Source organism: Camelus bactrianus, chromosome 3 (genome assembly GCF_048773025.1).
Source record: "Camelus bactrianus isolate YW-2024 breed Bactrian camel chromosome 3, ASM4877302v1, whole genome shotgun sequence".
In the NCBI taxonomy this organism is placed as follows: Eukaryota; Metazoa; Chordata; class Mammalia; order Artiodactyla; family Camelidae; genus Camelus; species Camelus bactrianus.
The window spans coordinates 100,362,942-100,387,592 of NC_133541.1; the positions used below are offsets into that span (position 1 = coordinate 100,362,942).

Sequence of the window (24,651 nt, forward strand, 5' to 3'; positions counted from 1 at the left end):
CATGGAAATACAAAGGGACAATAGTAACCAAAGCAATCTTAAAGAAAAATAATAAAACTTGGAAGACTTACCAGTCAGATAATAAAGCCTATTATGAAGTATAATAATTAAGATAATATGGTACTGTAGGATAACCAGAGAAAAATGGGAAAAAAAGAGTCTTGAACAGAACTATGGTCACCTGATTTATGAAAAAATGACATTTTAGAAACAATGGGGAATGGAGCTTCTTTTCAACAGATGGTGCAGCCATTTGGATATTTATATGAAAAATAACTTGACCTTAACCTCTTTAATATGAAAGAAGTGATTTCAGGAGGGGTATAGCTCTAAATGTGAAAAGTAAAGTAATTAATTTTTCAAAAGCACCAGACAGTATTTTTTATGACTTTGGTATATGCAAAGATTTAAAGAGAACACAATAAATTCTAACCATAAATGAAAAATACTGAAAAATTAAACTAAAAGTTAAGAAGTTTTATTCTTCAAAGATAGCATAAGAGAGTTAAAGTGCAAGCCATGAAATGGGAGAAAATATTTATATTATGTACTTAGGAAAAAAGTACTTCTACCCAGAATATACAAGGAACTTCTAAAGATCAATAAGAAAAAAAAAAAGCAAATACCCTAAATAGAAAAATTGACAAAGACTTAGGCACTCCACAAGAATGTACCCTAATAAAAACAACCATGTGAGAAATGTACTCAATTTAATTAATCATCAGGAGTAATTAAAATATATCATCACCACACACTCATCAGAGTGGTTAAAATTAAAAGTATCAAATGTTGACAAGGATATGGAGCAACTGGAACTCTTACTCTTGGCTGGTTTTGGTAAAACCACATTTGAGAACTCTTTTGCAATATCTCTTAAAGCTAAATATATGTGCACTTCTTGACACACAGCAGTCTAACTCCTAGGAATATATTAAACATGAATGCACACATAGACACCAAAAGACATATACAAGAATGTTCATAATAGTACTACTCAAAATATCCCCAAACTAAAAAACCCCAATGTCCATCAACTGGAGAATAAAAAATACGTAAATGGTAGTATAATCATATACTAGAATAACATAAAGCAGTTAGAATAAAATAAATTAGAACAATATGTAATAGATGAATTTTACAAAGGTAATGTTGAAGTGAAAGAAGACAAACATAACAGAAACACTCCATAACTCCATTTGTATGAAAGTTCAAAACAAGACACCCCTACCCCTGCAAAAAAGCCCTACGATAATAGATGCTTACCTTTAAGGGGGACATTACTAAGCAATGACAGCGGGGGGCTTCTAGGGTTATGGTAACATTTTAGTTCTAATTTAGGTTGTGCTTATGAGTGTGTTCACTTCCTGAAATTTTATTGAGTTGCACATCATGATTTGTGCCCTTTTCTGATGTTATATTTAAAGATAAAAATAATTTTGTAATATTGGAAACTTCTGTAAACATCCATTATTACTTATTTCTTGTATATAATCAAGTAAGAATCCTACAAGAGAAAGTTTCGAGTACTCAAAAGATATTTTATGATGAATACTAAATACATTTTAGTTTGCTCTAAAAAGTATTCTTTCAGTGGAAGTTAATTTAGAAGATGTTTATTTAGGACTTCCAATAACTAGAAACTGGAGGTACAACTGGGAACACTTCTCTGACTTAAAAGGATACTGATATACACCAGAGTTTTAACTTGGAATGAAATGGAAATACTATATGCGATAGTAAATAAGAACGCCTGGTGGCGCTGCAGGCTAGGAGTATGAATGAAGGGCTTTGAATGCCACGAGATGCCTCTAAGCTGGGAATCAGCACTCTGAATGCTTCTTAAAAGAAGGAAACATTTTAGGTAAGATCTAGGGGCAGAGATCTTCAGATGAGGGCATCATTCTAGCGCAAGTCAGTCAGAAAGATCTAACTCGAGTTTATTTAACAAAATCATCTGGGTTGATGGTATACCGAGTTAAAGAGACTGCACCTTCTTGAACCGGGTCTGAACAATGGAGACTGCGCCATCAAAAACGCTACAGAAAAGGCAAGTTATCTTTCTTGCTGTTTTGTTGCTTTTGTGGGAGGCTGGCTCTGAAGCAATTAGGTATTCCATGCCAGAAGAAACAGAAAGTGGGTCCTTTGTGGCCAACTTGTCAAGAGACCTGGGGCTCAGGGTGGGGGAACTGGCCGCTCGGGGTGCACGAATCCATTACAAAGGAAACAAACAGCTCTTCCAGTTGGATAAAACGACCGGGAATTTGCTTCTATATGAAAAACTAGACCGGGAGGGGCTGTGCGGGGCGACAGATACCTGTATACTGCACTTCCAGCTATTACTGGAAAACCCGGTGCAATTTTTTCAAGCTGAGCTGCAGCTCACAGATATAAACGACCATTCCCCAGAGTTCCTAGAAAGGGAAATGCTCCTAAAAATCCCAGAAAACGTCCAGAGAGGGACTGTATTTTCTTTGAAAACAGCTCAGGATTTTGACATAGGTAGCAACACTATTCAGAACTACACAATCAGCACCAACTCCCATTTTCATGTTGTCACTCATAATCGCGGAGATGGTAGAAAATACCCAGAGCTGGTGCTAGAAAAAGCGCTGGATAGGGAGGAGCAGCCCGAGCTCAGGTTAACCCTCACAGCGCTGGATGGTGGGGCTCCGCCCAGGTCTGGGACCACTACAGTTCATATTGAAGTCGTGGATATCAATGATAACGCCCCTGAGTTTTTACAGTCGCTTTATGAGGTAGAGATCCCAGAAAACAGCCCCCTAAACTCTTTAGTTGTTGTTGTCTCAGCCAGAGATTTAGATGCAGGAACGAATGGGAATGTAGCCTATGCTCTATTCCAAGGTGATGAAGTTACTCAACCGTTTGTAATAGACAAAGTAACAGGAGAAATTCGTCTGAAAAAGGCATTGGATTTTGAGGTAACTCGATATTATAACGTGGAGATTGCAGCCACAGACGGCGGGGGCCTTTCAGGAAAATGCACTGTAGCTATAGAGGTGGTGGATGTGAATGACAACGCCCCTGAACTGACCATGTCGACGCTCACCAGCTCTACCCCAGAAAACTTCCCAGAAACCGTAGTTGCTGTTTTCAGTGTTTCTGATCCAGATTCTGGGGACAACGGTAGGATGGTTTGCGCCATCCAGAATGATCTCCCTTTTCTCCTGAAACCCACATTCAAAAACTTTTACACCCTAGTAACAGAGAGGCCACTGGACAGAGAGAGCAAAGCCGAATACAACATCACCATCACCGTCACAGACATGGGGACTCCCAGGCTGAAAACCCAGCACAACATAACGGTGCTGGTGTCCGACGTCAACGACAACGCCCCCGCCTTCACCCAGGCCTCCTACACCCTGCGGGTCCGCGAGAACAACAGCCCCGCCCTGCACATCGGCACCGTCAGCGCCACAGACACAGACGCCGGCGCCAACGCCCAGGTCACCTACTCGCTGCTGCCGCCCGCCGACCCGCACGTGCCCCTGGCCTCCCTCGTGTCCATCAACGCCGACAACGGCCACCTGTTCGCCCTGCGGTCCCTGGACTACGAGGCCCTGCGCGCCTTCGAGTTCCGCGTGGGCGCCGCCGACCGCGGCTCGCCGCCGCTGAGCAGCCAGGCGCTGGTGCGCGTGCTCGTGGAGGACGACAACGACAACGCGCCCTTCGTGCTGTACCCGCTGCAGAACACCTCGGCGCCCTGCACCGAGCTGCTGCCCAGGGCGGCCGAGCCGGGTTACCTGGTGACCAAGGTGGTGGCGGTGGACGGCGACGCGGGCCAGAACGCCTGGCTGTCGTACCAGCTGCTCAAGGCCACGGAGCCCGGGCTGTTCGGCGTGTGGGCGCACAACGGCGAGGTGCGCACGGCCAGGCCGCTGAGCGAGCGCGACGCGGCCAGGCACAGGCTGCTGGTGCTGGTCAAGGACAATGGCGAGCCGCCGCTGTCGGCCAGCGTCACGCTGCACGTGCTGCTGGTGGACGGCTTCTCGCAGCCCCACCTGCCGCCCCCGGAAGCGGAAGCGGAGGCGGCGGCCGCGGCGCCGGCCGACCCGCTCACCGTCTACCTGGTGGTGGCCTTGGCGTCCGTGTCGTCGCTCTTCCTCTTCTCGGTGCTGGTGTTCGTGGCGGTGCGGCTGTGCGGGCGGGGCGGGGCTGCGCGGGCGGGTCGCTGCTCGGTGCCCGAGGGCCCCTTCCCGGGCCACCTGGTGGACGTCAGCGGCACCGGCACCCTGTCCCACAGCTACCAGTACCAGGTGCGTCTGACTGGAGGCTCCGGGTTAAATGAGTTTAAATTCTTGAAGCCTGCTCTCCCCAACCTCCCTACCCGGGGCGCTGGTGAAGAAATAGAGGCAAACGCCACCTTCCGGAATAGCTTTGGATTTAATTAGGGATCTGATCGTGATGCGATGGATTTTGTCAATTATCTCTAATTTCCCCAGACAAAAAATTTGATAACGTCATGGAGAAAAATTCCACCTTCAGTTATAGCCTTGGTTTCCCTTTTGTAATGTCCACTTAACTTTACATTGTCCAGTTTGGGGAAAACTGAATTCTACTGTCACTGAATTTATTTAGAGTCCCATTCCAAATCCTTGCATGCTGTTGATTTTCCTGAAATTTTTGTTCCTTCTGTTGGTATTTGTTGCAATGAGATGTCTTAATAAAATAGAATGTAGAGAAAACAATATTTTGTTAATTTTGTTTCATCACAGCCTAAGTTTATTTGATGCCAATAGCAAAAATGTTAAATGTTTACATAATATTCTTTATTTTGTTTTCAAAGGAATACATGCATTTGATAATCAATATGTGAGAAAGCTTGATGAAAACCAACGATCTTCTATTTACACTTCTTTCCTAGCTCTCATCTGTACTGGCAAATATTTTTTAAAACAAACATTTTTATTGAATTATACATACAGAAAGTGAATGAATCCTTAGTGTTCAGCTCAATATATTTCCAGAAAGTTAACATTTTTGGTATCAGCGTTTTGAAGAAATGAAACGTTATTAACATCCCAGGTGCCACACAAATTACCTCTTAAAATCACAACCAGCTCAAGTATAACAAATAACCAAACTTCCAATACTATAGTTTAGTTCTGCCTGCTTTGAATTTACATAAATGGAATAGGAGAGTGTGAACTGTTCTGTCTGGCACCTTGAACTCAGTAATTTATGTTTATGGCATTTACCCATGATACTGCTTTTTAGTTCTTCATTCTCATTGCTATATAGGATTCCACTGTATGAATATTTCACAATTTATTTCCCATCGTACTGTAGATGGATATTTGCGTTGGTGCAATGGTTGGCTGTTTGAATAATACTGCTGTGAACATTCTTCTACATGTCTTTTGACAATGTATGCAATATATATGCATCTCTTTTGGGTATATACATAGGGGTGGAATTGCTACTTTTTTATTAAGTGCATGTCCACTTTTAGTGGATATTTCCAAATAGTTTTCCAAAGTGGTTGTACCAGTGTACACTGCTATCAGCAGTGTCTGGATGTACCAGTTCCTCCACATTCTTGCCAACATCTGGTGTTAATCTGTTTTTCATTTTATCCCTTCAGAAACACTTTTAAACCTTTATTTTCTAGCTTTTAACATATTTACTTCTTTGTCGCTAAAGACTATCTCATCCATCCTTTACACATTTTCTGGTACATCTCACTATTTTCTGGTACTTCTCTGCTCAAACTGTAACCTCCATTTATTGTTCCACTAACTTATATGAAAGAAACTAAAAAATTCTTTTTCCTGTTACCAGTTTCTCTCTTACACTTTCAAACCTCTGAAAAATGAACTTTTACTTTTATATAGTCAAGATTAATGGCATATTTTACTCTACAACTATACATAAGAATTCCTTGTTTTATCTATAGATCTGTTTTAGAATCTGAAAAGCAATATTAAAAGTTTACTTTTAATGACCATATAAATTATGAATGCCCTGCACCCAAATTCAGCAGGAACATATTCTATCAGAACAAAGCTGAGTTTATTGACTTATAATGAGGGAGACTGCACACCATGGGGAACCGTGAATCAACTCAGTAACCGTGTCCTACCAAGAAGTTAGACGGTTTGGGCTTATGTTAGGTGATTTGGGGTAGGGTTCAAGGAAGTCTCCTTCCTTTCTTTCTTTTTTAAAAAATTCCCTCTCTTCACTACACTATATCCTCAAGTGGCTTCCTAAGAGAGGGTGCACAAAAATAAACTTTGTGTATATGCATGCCTGAAAACACATTTAGTTTTCTCTTCCACTTCACTGATGTCTTATATATTACTTACATCATTCAATGTCTTACGCTCTAACAATCCATGCCTTTTCATATCTAGGATTATTTCATCTCTAGTATTATTTCCTTAATAGTTGTATGTCTAAGTTTAGCTTTTTTTCTGAGACTTGTACTTATTGGATATTGAACATTTTTAATTGTTTCTCTATGTTTCTTATATTTCTCCTTTATTTTACATATTTGTTTACATACTTGATCTTTTCCTCTCCATCCTCACTTAAAGTTAGTCCCTCACTTTGAGTATTTTTATTGAATTTTTAATTTTAGTGGCATATTTAAGTCCCTAAGAGTTTTCTTATTATCTGATTGTGTCTCTTCCATAATTGTATTTAGGAATTTCAAATTTCACTATTTTCTGAATGATCTGTTTCCTGCAGGTTCCATTTTCCCTTTTGTGTTTCTTTGCTGTGTGTATTTTTCATACATCCAGTGAGCAATTATCTGTTTATGTGTAAGAAAGAGAAACTGAGTAGCTAGTGTATGGCAGTTGCTGACTTGTTAAGTCTTCTCTGCTTTTGTGTGATAGGGTGGTCTGCACTCAAGTTTCTGTCTTGAATGGAGATTCTGACAGGGTGCTCCATGTGAGGCAGTGCAGAGCCAGGTTTATAAAATATGACTTTAAGGTGCATTGTGATGAATGGGCAGAGAACTCTTTTAAGGATGTGGCCCTGCAAGTGTCAGGATAAAAAGGTTTTATGCTGGTATTACAAAATCTCCACTAAATATCCTAGTGTTCTCCAAGAAAATTCCTTTTATTTTTTTAGAAATGGGCCCTCATGTTTTTCAAGGGAGGCCTGGAAGGGAAACAATAATTATTAAACTTATATGTTGCATGTAATGTATTATTATTTTTTTTCACACTTTCTATGCACTTTGTTGTTTCCTAAATTCTTTACACATATTTCATTTAATCTTCAAAATAATGGAATAATTGGTATCCCAGTTTTAGAGATGAACAAAGTAGACATACAGAGTTAAAGTAATTTGTCCAAGGTCACCTAGCTAGTAAATGGTGGAATCAGGATTTGAGTCCAATCAGCCTGACCCCAAAGACATTGCTTTTTGTTTTTACTTTTTTCTATTGTGAAATCTATTAAACATTTCAAAAAGTGTATATAATGCATATGTGCAATCTGAAATAAAAATAATAAAATATTCATCACCTAGCTTAAGAATTAGAACTATGCCAAAACCTTGGAAATCCCTGTTTGCCTCCATCCTCATTAAAATCAACCACTATCCTGAATTTTTATTACTTATTTGTTATTCTTTATAGTTGTACAGATATGCATATATCCCTAAATAATATATTGTTTAATTTTGTCTGTCTTTGAAATTTATATAAATGGATCCATGTGGTATGGATCATCTGTGGGCTTGCTTTTTTGGTCATTATGGTATTGAATTCATCCATGTTAATGCCCTTCATTCATTTAAACTGCTTTATGGTTTTCCATTATGTAAATACACCTTTACTTTTAAATTTATTTTATTGTTGATCGACTTTTGGGTTGCTCCAAGAGTTTTGTTACCATGAACAATACTGCTATAAGCATTCTTGAATATATCTCCTCATGCACTTTGACAAGAGTATCTTTTGCATATAGGCACATCTAGGAAGGTACTACCTGGGTCATACCAAGAACTATAAAGATATCAAAATGAATAAAACAGACAATTAAAAGATGTCAACACAAAGATGAAATAGATGTTGGAAATATCTGGCAATGATTTTTAAATTGAATTTTAAAAATTGCTTCAATGAGCAATTATAAACATGCTTGAAACAAAAGAAAAATATTCTCAGAAAAGAAATGTAAAGTTGTAGCAAACAGAAGATATAAAGAAATACAAATGGGAATTTTAGAAATTAAAAGTACAATCACTGATATGAAAAACCCAGTGGATGAGCTCAACAACTGGGAAACAAAGAATTAGTGAACTAGAAGATAGCGCAATAGCAACTACCCAATCTGAACAGACTGTAAAAAATTAACAAAGCCTCAGGGATCTGTTGGACAGTAACAAGAGGTCTAACATTTGTGTCACTGGAATCCCAGAAGGAGAGAAGACTACTTCCCAAATTTGGCAACAGATACAGACCAAGAGAAACAAGAAGCCAAACAAATCCAAAACTACACCAAAAAAAAAAAAAAAAAGACACTGAAAGACATCATCAAATTTCTGAAAACTAAAGAGAAAGAAAGAAATCTTAAAAGCCATGAGAGATAAATGATACATTACCCATAAGATAACAATCTGAATGAGAGTAGATGTCTCATCAGAAAGGATGAAGGTCAGAAGAAAATGGCATAATTAATACAGAAGGAAAATTTGACCAAAAAATTACAATAGAATGAGTGAGACTAATAAAAATCATGACCAATTCTACCCATACAAAAATGAAGTAGAATCCTAAAATGCTTACTTATGACAGATACTTAATTGCTCCTAGTCCCTCTTAAATAATTTAACTTGATTAGATTACTTCTATCATAAATATTTCTTGGCCTCAATTTTCCTAATAGCCTAATTGTTCCCTTTACCGTGCAGATGTGATCATAAAATAAAGTATTTTGTTCATGCCATTTTATTTGTCATAATTTAGCAAAGTGATTGTTTGACACTGGTCTTGCTAACCAATTTTTGTTTTGTATAGTTTGTTGATGGGACAATTAAACAGTGTACTTCTTGGATTCAGAAATTACATTGTTCCTCAGAAATAAATTGCACTGCTGATGAATAAACGTTGATTAAGGAAAGTTTATATTACCTGAGGGAATGATTCTTAAATGTCTTAGTATGTATCAGAATCACAAAGGAAAAGACTGAAGTGTGGATTTTTGTTAGCACCCACTGCCAGAAAATTTGATTCAAGATCTGAAGGGAAGCCCATGAACTGACTTTGAAAAAAACCCCCAAGACTCCCAGGTAAATTTTTAGGTATGTGGTTCACACACTACAGTTTGAGGGATACTGACTTGTCCTAAAAATCTCAGATTTGGGGATGTGGAACTGACCTGCTGCACTTCAAGAAGTTACTAATTTGAACGCATGGTGGCAGTGCAGGCTAAGAGAGTGAATAAAAGCCCCGCAGACTGTGTAGACTCCATTTCACTGAGAAACTCAACAAAAAATACAGAACACGCTTACAGCTAGAGCTAAGAGAGAAGTGCTCAGGAAGGCAGTAGCTGCCAGACAAGTTATAAGAACAAAATTGATATTCTACAGAAGGCAATTTGGAAGGTGAACTGTGCACCTGGTGATTGGGATTGGAGACGGATTATTCCCCAGGAACGAGATAACAATGGAGGTGGAACGAGACATAACAAAGGAGATGGAACAAACAAAAATACATCATAAGAAAAGGCAAGTGATGATTTTCATCATTTTGATGCTTTTATGGGAGGCAGGTTCAGAATCGATTCAGTATTCTGTACTGGAGGAGACTGAAAGTGGCACACTTGTGGCCAACCTGACAAAGGACCTGGGACTCAGGATGGGAGAGCTGGCTGTCCGGCGTGCCCGAGTTGTTTGTAAGGGGAATAGACAGTATTTGCAGTTTGACCCACTGACCTATGATTTACTGCTAAATGAGAAGCTGGATCGGGAGGAGCTGTGCGGCTCCACTGAGCCCTGCGTGCTACCTTTCCAAGTGTTACTGGAAAATCCCTTGCAGTTTTTTCAGGCTGCCTTAGTGGTTAGAGATATAAATGACCACGCCCCAGAGTTCCCCGCCAGAGAAATGTTACTTAAAATATCAGAAATTACTACGCCAGGAAAGTTATTTCCCTTGAAAATGGCACAGGATTTAGACGCTGGTAGCAATAGCCTTCAAAGCTACATAATCAGCTCTAATCCTCACTTTCACGTTCTCACTCGAAACCGCAAAGACGGCAGGAAGTCCCCGGAGATGGTGCTGGACAAAGCGTTGGATCGCGAGGAGCAGCCTGAGCTCCGGCTAACCCTCACGGCGCTGGATGGCGGGTCTCCGCCCCGGTCTGGGACCACAGAGATTCATATCCTGGTCTTGGACATCAATGATAACGCTCCCGAGTTTGCTCAGGAATTCTATGAGGCTCAAGTCTCTGAAAATAGCACCCTGGGTTCTCTAGTTATCACCCTCTCAGCGACAGATTTAGATTCAGGATCCTTTGGGGAGGTATTTTATGCCCTATTTCAAGTCGATGACGTTAACCAACCCTTCGAAATAAACCCAAATACAGGAGAAATTCGACTGAGAAAGACACTAGATTTTGAGGAAATTCAATCATATCATGTGGATGTGGAGGCGACAGATGGTGGGGGACTATCAGAAAAATGTTCCTTAGTCATCAAGGTCCTAGATGTGAATGACAACGCTCCAGAAGTGACTGTGTCCTCACTAATCAGCCCCATCCCTGAAAACCTGCCAGAGATCATAGTAGCAGTTTTCAGCATATCAGATGCAGATTCTGGACATAACCAACAGGTTATTTGTTCTATAGACGACTATCTCCCCTTTTTTCTAAGACCGTCCGTTGAGAATTTCTACACCTTGGTAACAGAAGGAGCGCTGGACAGAGAGAGCAGAGCCGAATACAACATCACCATCACTGTCACAGACATGGGGACTCCCAGGCTGAAAACGGAGCACAACATTACAGTGCTGGTGTCCGACGTCAACGACAACGCCCCCGCCTTCACCCAGGCCTCCTACACCCTGCGGGTCCGCGAGAACAACAGCCCCACCCTGCACATCGGCACCGTCAGCGCCACAGACACAGACGCCGGCGCCAACGCCCAGGTCACCTACTCGCTGCTGCCGCCCGCCGACCCGCACGTGCCCCTGGCCTCCCTCGTGTCCATCAACGCCGACAACGGCCACCTGTTCGCCCTGCGGTCCCTGGACTACGAGGCCCTGCGCGCCTTCGAGTTCCGCGTGGGCGCCGCCGACCGCGGCTCGCCGCCGCTGAGCAGCCAGGCGCTGGTGCGCGTGCTCGTGGAGGACGACAACGACAACGCGCCCTTCGTGCTGTACCCGCTGCAGAACACCTCGGCGCCCTGCACCGAGCTGCTGCCCAGGGCGGCCGAGCCGGGCTACCTGGTGACCAAGGTGGTGGCGGTGGACGGCGACGCGGGCCAGAACGCCTGGCTGTCGTACCAGCTGCTCAAGGCCACGGAGGCCGGGCTGTTCGGCGTGTGGGCGCACAACGGCGAGGTGCGCACGGCCAGGCCGCTGAGCGAGCGCGACGCGGCCAGGCACAGGCTGCTGGTGCTGGTCAAGGACAATGGCGAGCCGCCGCTGTCGGCCAGCGTCACGCTGCACGTGCTGCTGGTGGACGGCTTCTCGCAGCCCCACCTGCCGCCCCCGGAAGCGGAAGCGGAGGCGGCGGCCGCGGCGCCGGCCGACCCGCTCACCGTCTACCTGGTGGTGGCCTTGGCGTCCGTGTCGTCGCTCTTCCTCTTCTCGGTGCTGGTGTTCGTGGCGGTGCGGCTGTGCGGGCGGGGCGGGGCTGCGCGGGCGGGTCGCTGCTCGGTGCCCGAGGGCCCCTTCCCGGGCCACCTGGTGGACGTCAGCGGCACCGGCACCCTGTCCCACAGCTACCAGTACCAGGTGTGTCTGAGCGGAGGTACTGGGACTAGCGAGTTCAAGTTTCTGAAGCCGATTCTCCCCAACTTCTCTCCCCAGGCAACTGGGAAGGAAATGGAAGAAAACTCCACCGTTCGGAATAGTTTCCTATTCAGTTAAGTATCAGATTATTATATTAAGCACTACTTAATAAATTAGGAAATCTCTTTTAATTTAAAGCTACATGTTATTAATGCATATCATTGACAGTCCGTTTCTTGATATCTTACTTGTCTTCCATAGGGTGAAATTTTTAAAAAATCAGATATTGGACATACACAGTATTTTCACTATATTATCCTTAGTAGCGTTAAAAATTATTCTTACTCAAATATATTTGAAAATCTGAATAAAAAGTAAATTTTAGTTGCATAATTTAAAGTTTCTGCAATTCAATAATCTATTAATAATTTTACAAAAATTATATTCCAAATTCCTTAAGATTGTATTTCTAAAGAGTGAGTTATCATAATTATTGCTATATAGGGAAAATCTTTAAAATGTATTTGATATTATTTAATCTTCCATCATTAGTTTCATTTTGAGATAACTTGTACAGTGTTAAAAATAAACGCTAAAGATGGCTAAATGCTAAAATAGCCATTCATATTTATATGTATTTCAGCATACCATAATAGTCAATCCATATTTTCTATGAATAGACTTTAGGAAAGTGTTAACACAGTAAATTACAGTTTGTGAGCTTGACCTCTTGACCTTGATGATCTGTTTTTTTCTTTTTATCCCAAATTCCTATTTATCCCTCTCTCCCCCCTTTCCCTTTGGTAACCATAAGTTTGTTTTTTATGTATGTGAGTCTGTTTTTGTCTTGTAAATAAGTTCACTTGTGTCATTTCTTTAGATACAAGTGATATTATATATTTGTCTTTAACTTCACTTAGTATGATCATCTCTAGGTCCATTCATTATGATGGCCTTTTAGAAACAACAGCAAGTCAATTATAAATGCTCAATAAATATTTGCTAAATGTTATTAATATTCCAATAGTGAATTTAAAAATAACTTTTAAGGAATAAGTAATGCTAATATTCTCTCTACAATATACTATCCTTGCCAATAAGTGAAAGTATTAAATATTACTCTTTACTTCCTTCTAAACAGAAAACTCTCATTCACTCTAAGCTATTACAGAATATAAAGTGCTTGAGGGTACATTTTATCTCCTTGTCTTTGTCTAATAATTTGAAAGTTTAAAGATATTTTTAGTAAAATCCAAATTACATTTTCCAGTATAGTTTCTCAAGCTTCTATATGTGTAATACCTACCAAGACTTAGGTAAGTTACTAGTAGCAGGTTACTGGATAATGTCATGTTTTCCCTTCCAGTGCTGTGTATGCACCATTTATCTTTATTAACCACAAAATAATTTACTTTCACAATTTAACCCATATTTGGTCTTATTTGTTTTGGTTATATTTGTAGTATTTTACAAAAAGTTCTCTTTTCAAGTTCCCATTAAAGTCAGGCAATTTATACTGGAGTGACAACTGAGTGAATTTTTTTATCCTGAATGTAAATGGAATTGGGCTTAACTAAATTATATTTAGCCGTGTTTCATGTCCAAACAAGTGAACTGTCATGGCTCTTTTGTCATGGATGATTACCAATTAGTTCAATGACTGTAGGGAACACTTTCTGTTTTGTATTCCCAGGTATTTACCCTGTCCTCCTCTATTCTTCTTTGGGGGAACTGCTTCTTCCTGCTATTCTTACTGCAACCACATGGCTTTAGTTGGTGCAGTGGATTTTTTCAATAACTCTATATGCATAGTCTTACAGGGTGTATACTGGGATAGGCTCTGTCCGATGCTGACAGGTCAAAATCCTTCCCTAGAAAGTGTATCTTTGACTTCATTGACTTTATTGCCTTCTTCATGTTAGCATCAAGACACTACCTGAATTCAGAACTTACTGATATTTAATAAGACAAATGGCCATTTCCTCTCAACTTTACTGGACTATGCACACAATGAATTTATGAAGGAAAAAAACTTCCCAAAGGTTATGTATCCCAGAGACTGAAAAGAAATCACATTTTCCCAGAAGTTACAGGCACACTGCAATTTGGGAGTAGAAACTGGATTTTAAAAATTTATAACATCTTCTAATACAATAGAACAAATCAGTATTTTTGTAATAGAATGTAAGCTCCTGGGAACAAGAATTTGTGGTTAATTTACTGTTTTATTCTGAGAAGCTAGAAAAATTCCTGCACAGAGAAATACTTATAAAACAAATAAATAAATTTGTCCTGAGTCCAGTTTTATCTACTGAACTTGTACATTTATACGGAAGGTGAATATAGATAAATAGGTATTACTTTGCTCTCACAACTACTGTAAGCTACCTTAACAAGACTGCATCATAGGTGAGGGGGAAAGAAGTTTATTACACTGCATTACCCAAAAGGTGTTCAAAACAGTTTAGCTATTACATTATGCTTTGAAATGAAAACTACACGAAGTTGTAACGCAGAACGCTTGGTGGCGCTGCAGGCTAAGAGAGTGAAAAAGTCTGCAGATTCCTAGACTGCACAAAAGCTGATCAGTTTCTAGCAGCTCATAAGGAAACAACACTGCGAGGGGTAGGTTTCAGAGAGGCAGCTATCCGCCTGTCAGTCAAGGTTAAGAAGAACTAAGTCAAGATTACTAAAGCAAGATAGCAGAGTTGGCTGCAAAGCAATTATTTTGTGATTAAACACTGCATCTTTTGGACTTGGACGAATGACGGGGATGCCAGTACCCAAAGCGACACAGAAAAGGCAAGTGACCACCATTATTATTCTATTACTATTGTGGGATGTGGGTGGTGTGATCATTAAATATTCCGTTCTAGAAGAGAGGGACAGCGGCTCATTTGTGGCCAATCTAGCAAAAGATGTCAGGTTGGGCTTAGGGGAACTGGCCGCGCGGGGCGCCCGGATTCTTTCCAAAGGGAATAAACAGTATTTGGAGCTCGAGCAGAAGAGTGGGAACGTGTTCCTAAAAGAAAAACTGGACCGGGAAGAGTTGTGCGGTGACACAGATCCCTGTATAGTGCATTTCCAGGTGTTACTGAAAAACCCAGTGCAGTTTATTCAAGGTGAATTACAGCTCCAAGACATAAATGACCATGCCCCAGAATTCTTGGAAAATGAAATCGTCCTGAAAATCTCAGAAAGCAGCCACCCAGGGACTGCATTTCCTTTGAAAATAGCTCAAGATTTAGATGTGGGCTGTAACACAGTTCAGAACTACACAATTAGCACCAACTTCCATTTCCACCTTTTCACTCGAAATCATAGCGATGGCAGGAAATACCCAGAGCTGGTGCTGGACAAAGAACTGGACCGTGAGGAGCAGCCAGAGCTCAGGTTAACCCTCACGGCGCTGGATGGTGGGTCACCGCCCAAGACTGGGACTTCCCAGGTTCTCATCCTGGTCCTGGACATAAATGACAATGCTCCTGAATTTGCTCAGCAGCTCTATGAGGTGCAGGTCCCAGAGAACAGCCTTGTAGGCTCCCTGGTCATCACTGTCTCTGCTAGAGATTTGGATGCTGGGACCTACGGAGAGCTCTCCTACTCATTTTTCCAATCCTCAAATCAAGTCATTCAGGCCTTTGAACTAAACACAGTTACGGGGGATATTCTATTAAAAAAACAGTTGGATTTTGAGGAAATTCGATCTTACCATATGGAAATTGAAGCCTCAGATGGTGGTGGTCTTTCAGGAAAATGCACCGTAGCTATAGAAGTGACGGATGTAAACGACAACGCCCCTGAATTGACCGTGTCATTACTCATCAGTGATATCCCAGAAAACACCCCTGACACTGTGGTAGCTATTTTCGGAATTTCAGATCCAGATGCCGGGGACAATGGCAAAATGATGTGCTCCATCCAAGAACATCTCCCCTTCCTTCTGAAACTTACTGTAGGAAATTTCTACACTTTGGTAACAGAAGGAGCGCTGGACAGAGAGATCAAAGCACAGTACAACATTACAATCACCGTCACTGACATGGGGACACCCAGACTGAAAACCGAGCACAACATAACAGTGCTGGTGTCCGACGTCAACGACAACGCCCCCGCCTTCACCCAGGCCTCCTACACCCTGCGGGTCCACGAAAACAACAGCCCCGCCCTGCACATCGGCACCGTCAGCGCCACAGACACAGACGCCGGCGCCAACGCCCAGGTCACCTACTCGCTGCTGCCGCCCGCCGACCCGCACGTGCCCCTGGCCTCCCTCGTGTCCATCAACGCCGACAACGGCCACCTGTTCGCCCTGCGGTCCCTGGACTACGAGGCCCTGCGCGCCTTCGAGTTCCGCGTGGGCGCCGCCGACCGCGGCTCGCCGCCGCTGAGCAGCCAGGCGCTGGTGCGCGTGCTCGTGGAGGACGACAACGACAACGCGCCCTTCGTGCTGTACCCGCTGCAGAACACCTCGGCGCCCTGCACCGAGCTGCTGCCCAGGGCGGCCGAGCCGGGTTACCTGGTGACCAAGGTGGTGGCGGTGGACGGCGACGCGGGCCAGAACGCCTGGCTGTCGTACCAGCTGCTCAAGGCCACGGAGCCCGGGCTGTTCGGCGTGTGGGCGCACAACGGCGAGGTGCGCACGGCCAGGCCGCTGAGCGAGCGCGACGCGGCCAGGCACAGGCTGCTGGTGCTGGTCAAGGACAATGGCGAGCCGCCGCTGTCGGCCAGCGTCACGCTGCACGTGCTGCTGGTGGACGGCTTCTCGCAGCCCCACCTGCCGCCCCCGGAAGCGGAAGCGGAGGCGGCGGCCGCGGCGCCGGCCGACCCGCTCACCGTCTACCTGGTGGTGGCCTTGGCGTCCGTGTCGTCGCTCTTCCTCTTCTCGGTGCTGGTGTTCGTGGCGGTGCGGCTGTGCGGGCGGGGCGGGGCTGCGCGGGCGGGTCGCTGCTCGGTGCCCGAGGGCCCCTTCCCGGGCCACCTGGTGGACGTCAGCGGCACCGGCACCCTGTCCCACAGCTACCAGTACCAGGTGTGTCTGAGCGGAGGTACTGGGACGAGCGAATTCAAGTTTCTCAAACCTGTTGTCCCCAGCTTCCTGAGTGAAGGGACTGGTACAGACTCCGAGGAAAACTCTAACTTTGGAAATCATTTTGAGTTCAATTAGGAATCTCACCTGAAATACGTGATAAATGGTAATATTCACTAATGTATTCATTTCCAACCCTTTTATTCACATAAACAGCTTACATACTCATACATCTGTAAGTATTTTCATATTTATAGTTATTTTAACCTAAAGTATTTGAAGTACTTTACAAATATCTAGGTGTTTTATTGTTGCTTCTTTTTTTTAAAAAAGCCCTTCACATTTTGCATGTAAGATGAGACATTTAGCAAATGGTGTTTCCCAGGTTTTGTGAGGTCAGATTTTGGAAGTCACAAATGTTGTGAGGTTCCTGATATTTGAGCTTGTTCGTTGATATCTTGTTATTATTAGAACTGTTTTACGATTATCATCAGCATGTCTAACTATTGTAAATGATGGCTTTTAGTTTTAAAAATTATTTTCACTTATGCAAAAAATTCTGTGCCCCTTTAAATTGTTGGACTTCTGTAGTTTTGTTTCAAAAACACCACTGTCTTTCCTCAAATGAACTAATATTTTATCTGGATGTTTTCTTAGTATTTTCTTTCAAAATTGTTATCACTTAAGTAGACCATCTACTATAATTTTAAAGCATTTAATCCCAGTTAAACAAAAAATGTTGGTAAAGTTATAATTTCCTTTTCACAATAAATGGTTTTTGGTATGCAAATAATGATTCTAATTTTTTTTAATAATGTATATTAATTAAATTAATTTAATTAAAAATTTTAAAAATAATGCAGGATTCAAACATATTCAATAAGAACAAAAAAGAAAGCAAATCAGTATCATGATTCTCCCACTAAGAGATAACTATCAATAAGTCAACATCATTCTAAAATATTTCTATGATGCTTATAATAGGTAGATGGAAATAATTTTATAAAATTGATCTATACTAAATGGCTATCTTTATGATTAAAAATACCAGATTTTACTTGAATGTAATAAAAACAAAATAATATGAAACTATAAAATTTGCTGATACTTAAATAATCCCTGTAAGGTTAATAAACAAGAGTATGATGAATACTGAGATACTAGCATCAGTTAACTACCTGCTTAAAAATGAGGGAATAAATATTCTTACACTTCTTCCCTCCTCTCCTCACTTTACTTTATACTTTTGTTATAGTTACCATATCATTGTTTATAACACTTACAATATATTTTAAAAGGACAGTCTTCATAATTGTTAAGATATTTTATGTTTTAAATACTTGTCATATAATGCTACAGTTTTTTCAAGCTTATTCAAGTCTGATTATTCAGAAGTAACTTTTGAACCTTTTAATTTTTTTCTATGGTATTTGCTTCCATAATTCTAAACAATATGCTTATAAAGTCCATTTTCTCAAATTTAAGTTTTAGATATTATCCATTTACTTCTAAGGGTCACTCACACACACACACACACACACAAACTTGCACATTTCTTCTACCCCATTCTCTCTCATACCAGTATCATAATTCTGTTCAGTATTGAAATAATTATGACTATGTGAATATCACTTAGACCTCAACTTCAAGTTGTTTCTTTCCTTTACTCTTAATAATTGCCTCATTTTCCACTTTACTTACTGTTCTATGTACGTATTTTTGTTATCCCCGTATTATCTAAAGTCTAAAGCTCATTATATTATTAAACCCATTTAGAAAAACCATCTCAGTTCCACTATTTTTTCTGGGAGCCATCCTGGAGCCACCCAGACTCCTGCTCAGTTGTACAGTATTTGCTCTTTAGATCTACTCCACAGCTGGCAGTTTGGGACTTGCTATACTCTTTATGCTGGGAATTTCTTTTCTCTTTCTCCGTGTTTGATTTCATTTTCTGTATTTTATGTCTTCCTCTTTATTGGTTTACTCCCCTAAGTTCCTTAAGTGTTTGGTGATAAATTTATTGAGAACTTGAACATATGAAAATTGTGTGTGTGTGTGTTTTCTTATGAAGGTACTAGGGATTGAACCCAGGACCTCATGCATGCGAAGCATGTACTCTACCACTGAGCTATACCTACCCCCTCCCCTGAACATCTGAAAATTTTGGATGCCACAAAATCACCTGTTGATTTGATTTTGTTGGATGTAGAAGTACGGATGAGGAATTACTTGCTTCTAGTATTCTGAAGGCATTCCTCCTTGTCTTCTAATCTCCAATGTTGAGATGTTCAACATTCTGACTACACATTCTCTTCAGAGACTTATTTTCTTTGTAGATCCCAGGTTCTCAATGGAGGGCAATACTGACAGCAGGCAACATTTGGTAATGTCTGGAAACATTTTTGATTGTCACAGTTGGAGGAGATGGCGCTACTGGCATCTAGTGGTGTGCCAGGGATGCTGCTAGATGTTCTTACAACACACAAGACAGCACCCTCCACCCAACCACAAAGAATGACCTGGCCCCAAATGCCAATAGTATTGAGGCTGAGAAAACTTAAGATTAAATTAGGTCATTGTATATTATCTCCAGTATATTATCTCTAGAATTTCTTATGTCTCATGTTGTAAGAATTTTGTCTTCTAGTGTGATAATTACTCAATTTGATTTGTAAATCTTGTGACATACGTTCTTTAGAGTAGGACAGGATTTGGGATTTTTGTGTGTGTGTAATTTTAAAAATTATTTCCTCTGCTCAATTTTCTTTGTTTTCTTAGTCTGTAACTCTTGTCAGTTGCATAGTGAACTCCTTGGTTGATATTTAATTTTTCTTAATCTTTCTCTATTTATTACCTCTTGTCTTTATTTCCCTGGATTCTAACAGTTTTTCTCAACCTATTTTTTAACCCTTCTAATTGAGTTTTAAACTTTTGCTATTATAGTTTTCCTTTTATAAAGCTTCCTCTTGTTCTTTTTCTTTCTATAGTAACCTCTTAGTTTTTAATTTTTAATTGAGATATAATTTACATACCCTAACAGTCATATTTTAAGGCTATTCAGTGGTTTTTAGTGTACTCAAAAGGTTGTACACTCATTACCACTATCTAATTTCAGAACATTTTCATCACCCTGAAAAGAAACCTGGTACCCATTAGCAGTCACTTCCCCTTCCTTCCTCCCTCCAGCCTTTGGCAACCACTAATCGACTATATGTTTTGGGTTTTTTTTTTGTTTTTTTTTTGTTTTGCTTTTGCTTTTAACATTTTTTATTGAGTTTTAATAATTTTACAATGTTGTGTCAAATTCCAGTGTAGAGCACAATTTTTCAGTTATACATGAACATATATATATTCATTGTCACATTGTTTTCTCTGTGAGCTACCATAAGATCTTGTATATATTTTCCTGCTCTATACAGTATAATCTTGTTTATAATTCTACATTTTGAAATCCCAGTCTGTCCCTTCCCACCGCCCACCCCCTTGGCAACCACAAGTTTGTATTCTATGTCTATGATTCTGTTTTTGTTTTGTATTTATGTGGTTTTTTTTTAGATTCCACATATGAGCAATCTCATGTGGTATTTTTCTTTCTCTTTCTGGCTTACTTCATTTAGAATGACATTCTCCAGGAACATCCATGTTGCTGCAAATGGCGTTATGTTGTCAGGTTTTATGGCTGAGTAGTATTCCATTGTATACATATACCACATCTTCTTTACCCAGTCATCTGTTGATGGACATTTAGGCTGTTTCCATGTCTTGGCTATTGTAAATAGTGCTGCTATACACATTGGGGTGCAGGTGTCTTTCTGAAGTAGGGTTCCTTCTGGATATATGCCCAGGAGCAGGATGACTGGGTCATATGGTAAGTCTTTTCCTAATCTTTTGAGGAATCTGTTTCCCACAGTGGCTGCACCAAACTGCATTCCCACCAGCAGTGTAGGAGGGTTCCCTTTTCTCCACAGCCTCTCTAGCATTTGTCATTTGTGTATTTTTGAACTTTGTCTCTATGGATTTGCCTGTTCTGGACATTTTATATAAATGGAATCATACAGTATGTAACTTTTGAGTCTGTCTTCCTTCACTTAGCATAATATTTCCAAGGTTCATCCATGTTGTGGCACACATCATCAGTACTTCCTTCTTTTTTTATGGTCAAATAATGCAATATGGTATTGATGAATTACATTTTATCAGCTGATGGACATTTGGGTTTGTTTCCACTTTTTGGCTAATATGAATAATGCTGCTATGAACATTCATGTACAAGTTTTTATTTGGACATTTGTTTTTGATCCTCTTGGGTATATACCTAGAATTAGAATTGCTAAATCACAATGACTCTGTTTAACTTTTTAAGGAATTGCCAAACTCTTTTCCTAAATAACTGTACTATTTTACATTTCCATTGACAGTGTAGGAGGGGTTCCAGTTTCACCTCACTAACACCTGTTATTTTCTTTTTGATTACAGCCATCCTAGAAGGTGTGAAGTAGTATCTCATTATAGTTTGATTTGCTTTTCCCAGGTGATTAATGATGTTGAGCATCTTTTAATTTGTGTATTGACCATGTGAATATCTTCTTTGGAGAAATATGTACTCAAATTCTTTGCACATTTTAAAATAGGATTTTGGTCTTTTTATTGTTGAGTTGGAGTTCTCTATTTATTCTGGTTACTAGACCCTTATCAGAGATATGATTTACAAATAGTTCCTCCCATTCTTTGGTTTGTCTTTTAACTTTATTGATAGTGTCCTTTGAAGCACAAAAGTTGTTTTTTTTATTTTAAGGAAGCATAATTTATTTAGTTTTCACTTTGGTTGCTTATGCTTTTGGTGTCATATCTAAGAAATCCTTGCTTAATAATCCAACATCATAGAGATTTACACCTATGTTTTCTTCTAAGTGTGTTATAGCTTTAGCCCTTATATTTAAGTCTTCATCCATCAATGGCAGCCTTTTATTGTTTTATTTTTCCCATATATTTTCTTTCTCTTTTTTGGTAGCCTTTTATTGTATAACAGAGACTTGGTCCTTTCTTACATCTCTGAAGATACTAGTTTTAGGTTTTTAAATTTTTCTTCTGATCCTAGCATTTCATTTTTCTTTGGAATTACTTTTGTGCTCTTTGTCTCTGGTCTCTACCCTCATGTTAGAGACTTTGCCTTATCTGTATTATGCTGCTTGGCTGTCTTTTTATGAGACAATAAAAAGCTGATTAGGCAATATTTATATTGCATCATCTCTTGGTTTGCTGGATTTCATCAGGTGTAATCCTTTAAAGAAGAATTTATAGGTACTGTTATTTCTTGAATTGTCACATACTTGAGAAGTATTATTTGGCTGTGTATAAAATTCTTCAGCCAGCTTTTGCACTGTGGCAGTATTGCAGCCAATGAGGTTTACCCAAGGCACAATTATTGCTAATTGAAAACTTTTCCTAAAATTTTTCAGTCCACTTTCTTTTCTTCAGAGATTTGTTGACACCAAATATTACATTAGCCCCCTTCATCATAGTTTTAGTTCATCTATAAGTTGACTGAATTTCATCCTTAGGTAGTTTTTTTCTTTCAGTAAGCACTCATGAATACCAATGCAATGTTTTATCAATTCTTTCTGTTTGCCGCAGTTATCTTTGTACCTGAACAACGTCTTGGCTAGGTATAAAAGTATTGAACCATGATTTCTTTCTCTCGGAACCCTTCAGACATGTCTATTGTGTTCTGGCATTAAATGTTGATGAGAAGAAATCTGAAGCCTGTTTTCTTCACCTGTAGGTGACTTGCTTTCTATCCTTGAAATTTATTATCTTTAACAGGTTATGTCATAATTTTGATAATTTTGTATCACTTTTCCTGATATTCAGTGTACCCTTTCAATCTGTTCCATGCAGATATTTTCAAGGATGTCGTTTATATATTTATATGTGGTCAGTATAATTGGTTTTTAAATCTGTCTGATAGTTCTCATAACTGAAGTTTGTATGGGCATATTTCTGCTGTATTGTTGCTGATTCTTCTCATTCATGTTGTCTTTGTTTCTTTGTGTGAATCATATAATTGATTACCCTTGAAAATGTATTTGTATGGTGTCCTCAAGGCCTCAGTTGCGTGTTCTATCCTTCAAAACTGATTTTCATTTGTTTCAGCCAGGATCCTGGAAACACTGTAAGCAGGGGACCATCACAAACCATGTTTATGACTTGCAGTTTCTTGCAGCTCAAACCATGCGTGTTCAAAATACAAACATACATGATGACCAATCTGTAACTACAATTCTCCTACACATGTTTTCTTTTCTTTTTCTTGTGCTCTACTTAACACCAGGAACCTTCCCTATAATTCCCTGGAATTGAGGGAGGGAGCAGGTTTAGATTTGTTGGTGTTTCCACTGTGTTTGCATTGTGGATACAGCCCTGTGGGGTCACTTAGAACAGGTAGGATCTTCATACACTATGCTGCACATTCAGCTGGCCCTGAGACTTGATCTTTGATCTCACATAGCTTCAAGTCAAAGTCCAAGGGAAAATGTTTTTAAATGCCCTGAGAGAATACTAAGTTTTGTTGTTCTGATATACTGTTTATCCCTCTATTACAGCTTTCCATCAAAAATTAGACTTTTTTCACTATGTTTTTAGCTCTTCAGTATTTTTAAGTGATTTTTTAAAAGTCTTGTCCATTACTTTTTATTGTTTTTCACAGGAGGGTCATCTGAATTATCTATGCCATCAGTTTCAGAAATGAGAAGCTCTGCCTAATGTCTTTTCAAATTGAAGATTCAATTTTGCCATTATTTCAGTGACATATTAGGCTATTTTTTCTTTGAATCTATTAAATCAATTGTTCTATTCATTGGGTACTCTGCCCAGTCAAATCAGTGATCTTGTTTCCGCACTAGGTTATAGTCTCCTCATGGAGAGAGCTTTTTCTATTGTGTTTAGAAAAATACATACTGAAGTAACTATAGATGAATGAGTATTGACTAAATTAGTGAGTAAATTTCAATCTGTTATTTTATTGTCTGGCTTTATAAACTTAAAAACTCTTAACAAAATATTTATTTTTATAAATGCTTATGTACTATTTATACTATTTGATACTTGCTTCCTTCACTTAACTATATATCATTTAGAATATGTGAGCTAGTTATCATCTTTTAAAATGTATGTGATGTTGAGTCCTTTTCTTATTTATTCACAAATAGAGTGCACCCATAATGACATTTTAAAACTAATTTTTATCTATTATATTACACATTAGGGGAAAGAGTTTCTAATTCACTTTCAGACCATGTTATATATTTCTTAAAATATATACATTAAATTTATTAAACACTTTTATCCTTAGTCTCAGGAGTGCACCCATAATTTTTTATTCTTCCCTATTCTTAAACCAAGATGTGTTAGCTTAAGAGAATAGTGCCTTAACTGCTTAATAATTTTATATTTATGTCTTTTCCTTTACAAAGTCTAAGTGAGAAGCTCCTATTCCTTATAATTCAAGGTGTAAATTTTTTCACTCAAATTATAAAGAAGATAAAACTGAGTTTGGGTGAATTATTCAGAGTTCAAGACAAAAACAAAATAAAACAAACTAGAAACCACTCTATGTACATCTAACCAAAGGGAAAAAAGAGATATTTGACAGAGGGAATTAGACGCTTACAAAGTTGGAAGAACTGGACAAGTAGAAGC

General features: G+C 39.9%; 2 protein-coding genes, 1 non-coding gene and 1 pseudogene across 4 annotated transcripts; 3 read left to right on the forward strand and 1 right to left on the reverse strand.

Moving 5' to 3' along the window:
- Positions 1–1,672: 1,672 nt before the first annotated feature.
- Positions 1,673–12,650, forward strand: PCDHB5 (protocadherin beta 5). 2 transcript variants are annotated; one of them, XM_074360821.1, is made up of 2 exons: positions 1,673–3,878; positions 11,532–12,650. In XM_074360821.1, exons 1-2 carry the CDS (start codon positions 2,013–2,015, stop codon positions 12,060–12,062), a joined length of 2,397 nt encoding a protein of 798 aa, XP_074216922.1. In that variant the 5' UTR covers positions 1,673–2,012; the 3' UTR covers positions 12,063–12,650. The 2 variants fall into 2 exon arrangements, with proteins under 2 accessions (XP_074216922.1, XP_074216921.1); XM_074360820.1 differs by lacking the exon at positions 11,532–12,650 and having other exon boundaries at positions 1,726–4,706.
- Positions 12,651–12,797: 147 nt separating this feature from the next.
- LOC123614105 (protocadherin beta-17) lies at positions 12,798–17,746 on the forward strand. Its single transcript, XM_045509679.2, has one exon. The coding sequence runs from the start codon at positions 14,689–14,691 to the stop codon at positions 17,089–17,091; it is 2,403 nt and encodes an 800-aa protein (XP_045365635.2). The 5' UTR covers positions 12,798–14,688; the 3' UTR covers positions 17,092–17,746.
- A 1,273-nt stretch (positions 17,747–19,019) lies between these two features.
- TRNAA-CGC (transfer RNA alanine (anticodon CGC)) lies at positions 19,020–19,091 on the reverse strand. Its single transcript has one exon. It is a non-coding gene; the product is annotated as a tRNA-Ala (tRNA).
- A 3,233-nt stretch (positions 19,092–22,324) lies between these two features.
- On the forward strand, positions 22,325–22,453 carry LOC123614180 (U4 spliceosomal RNA; annotated as a pseudogene).
- The last annotated feature ends 2,198 nt before the right edge of the window (positions 22,454–24,651 follow it).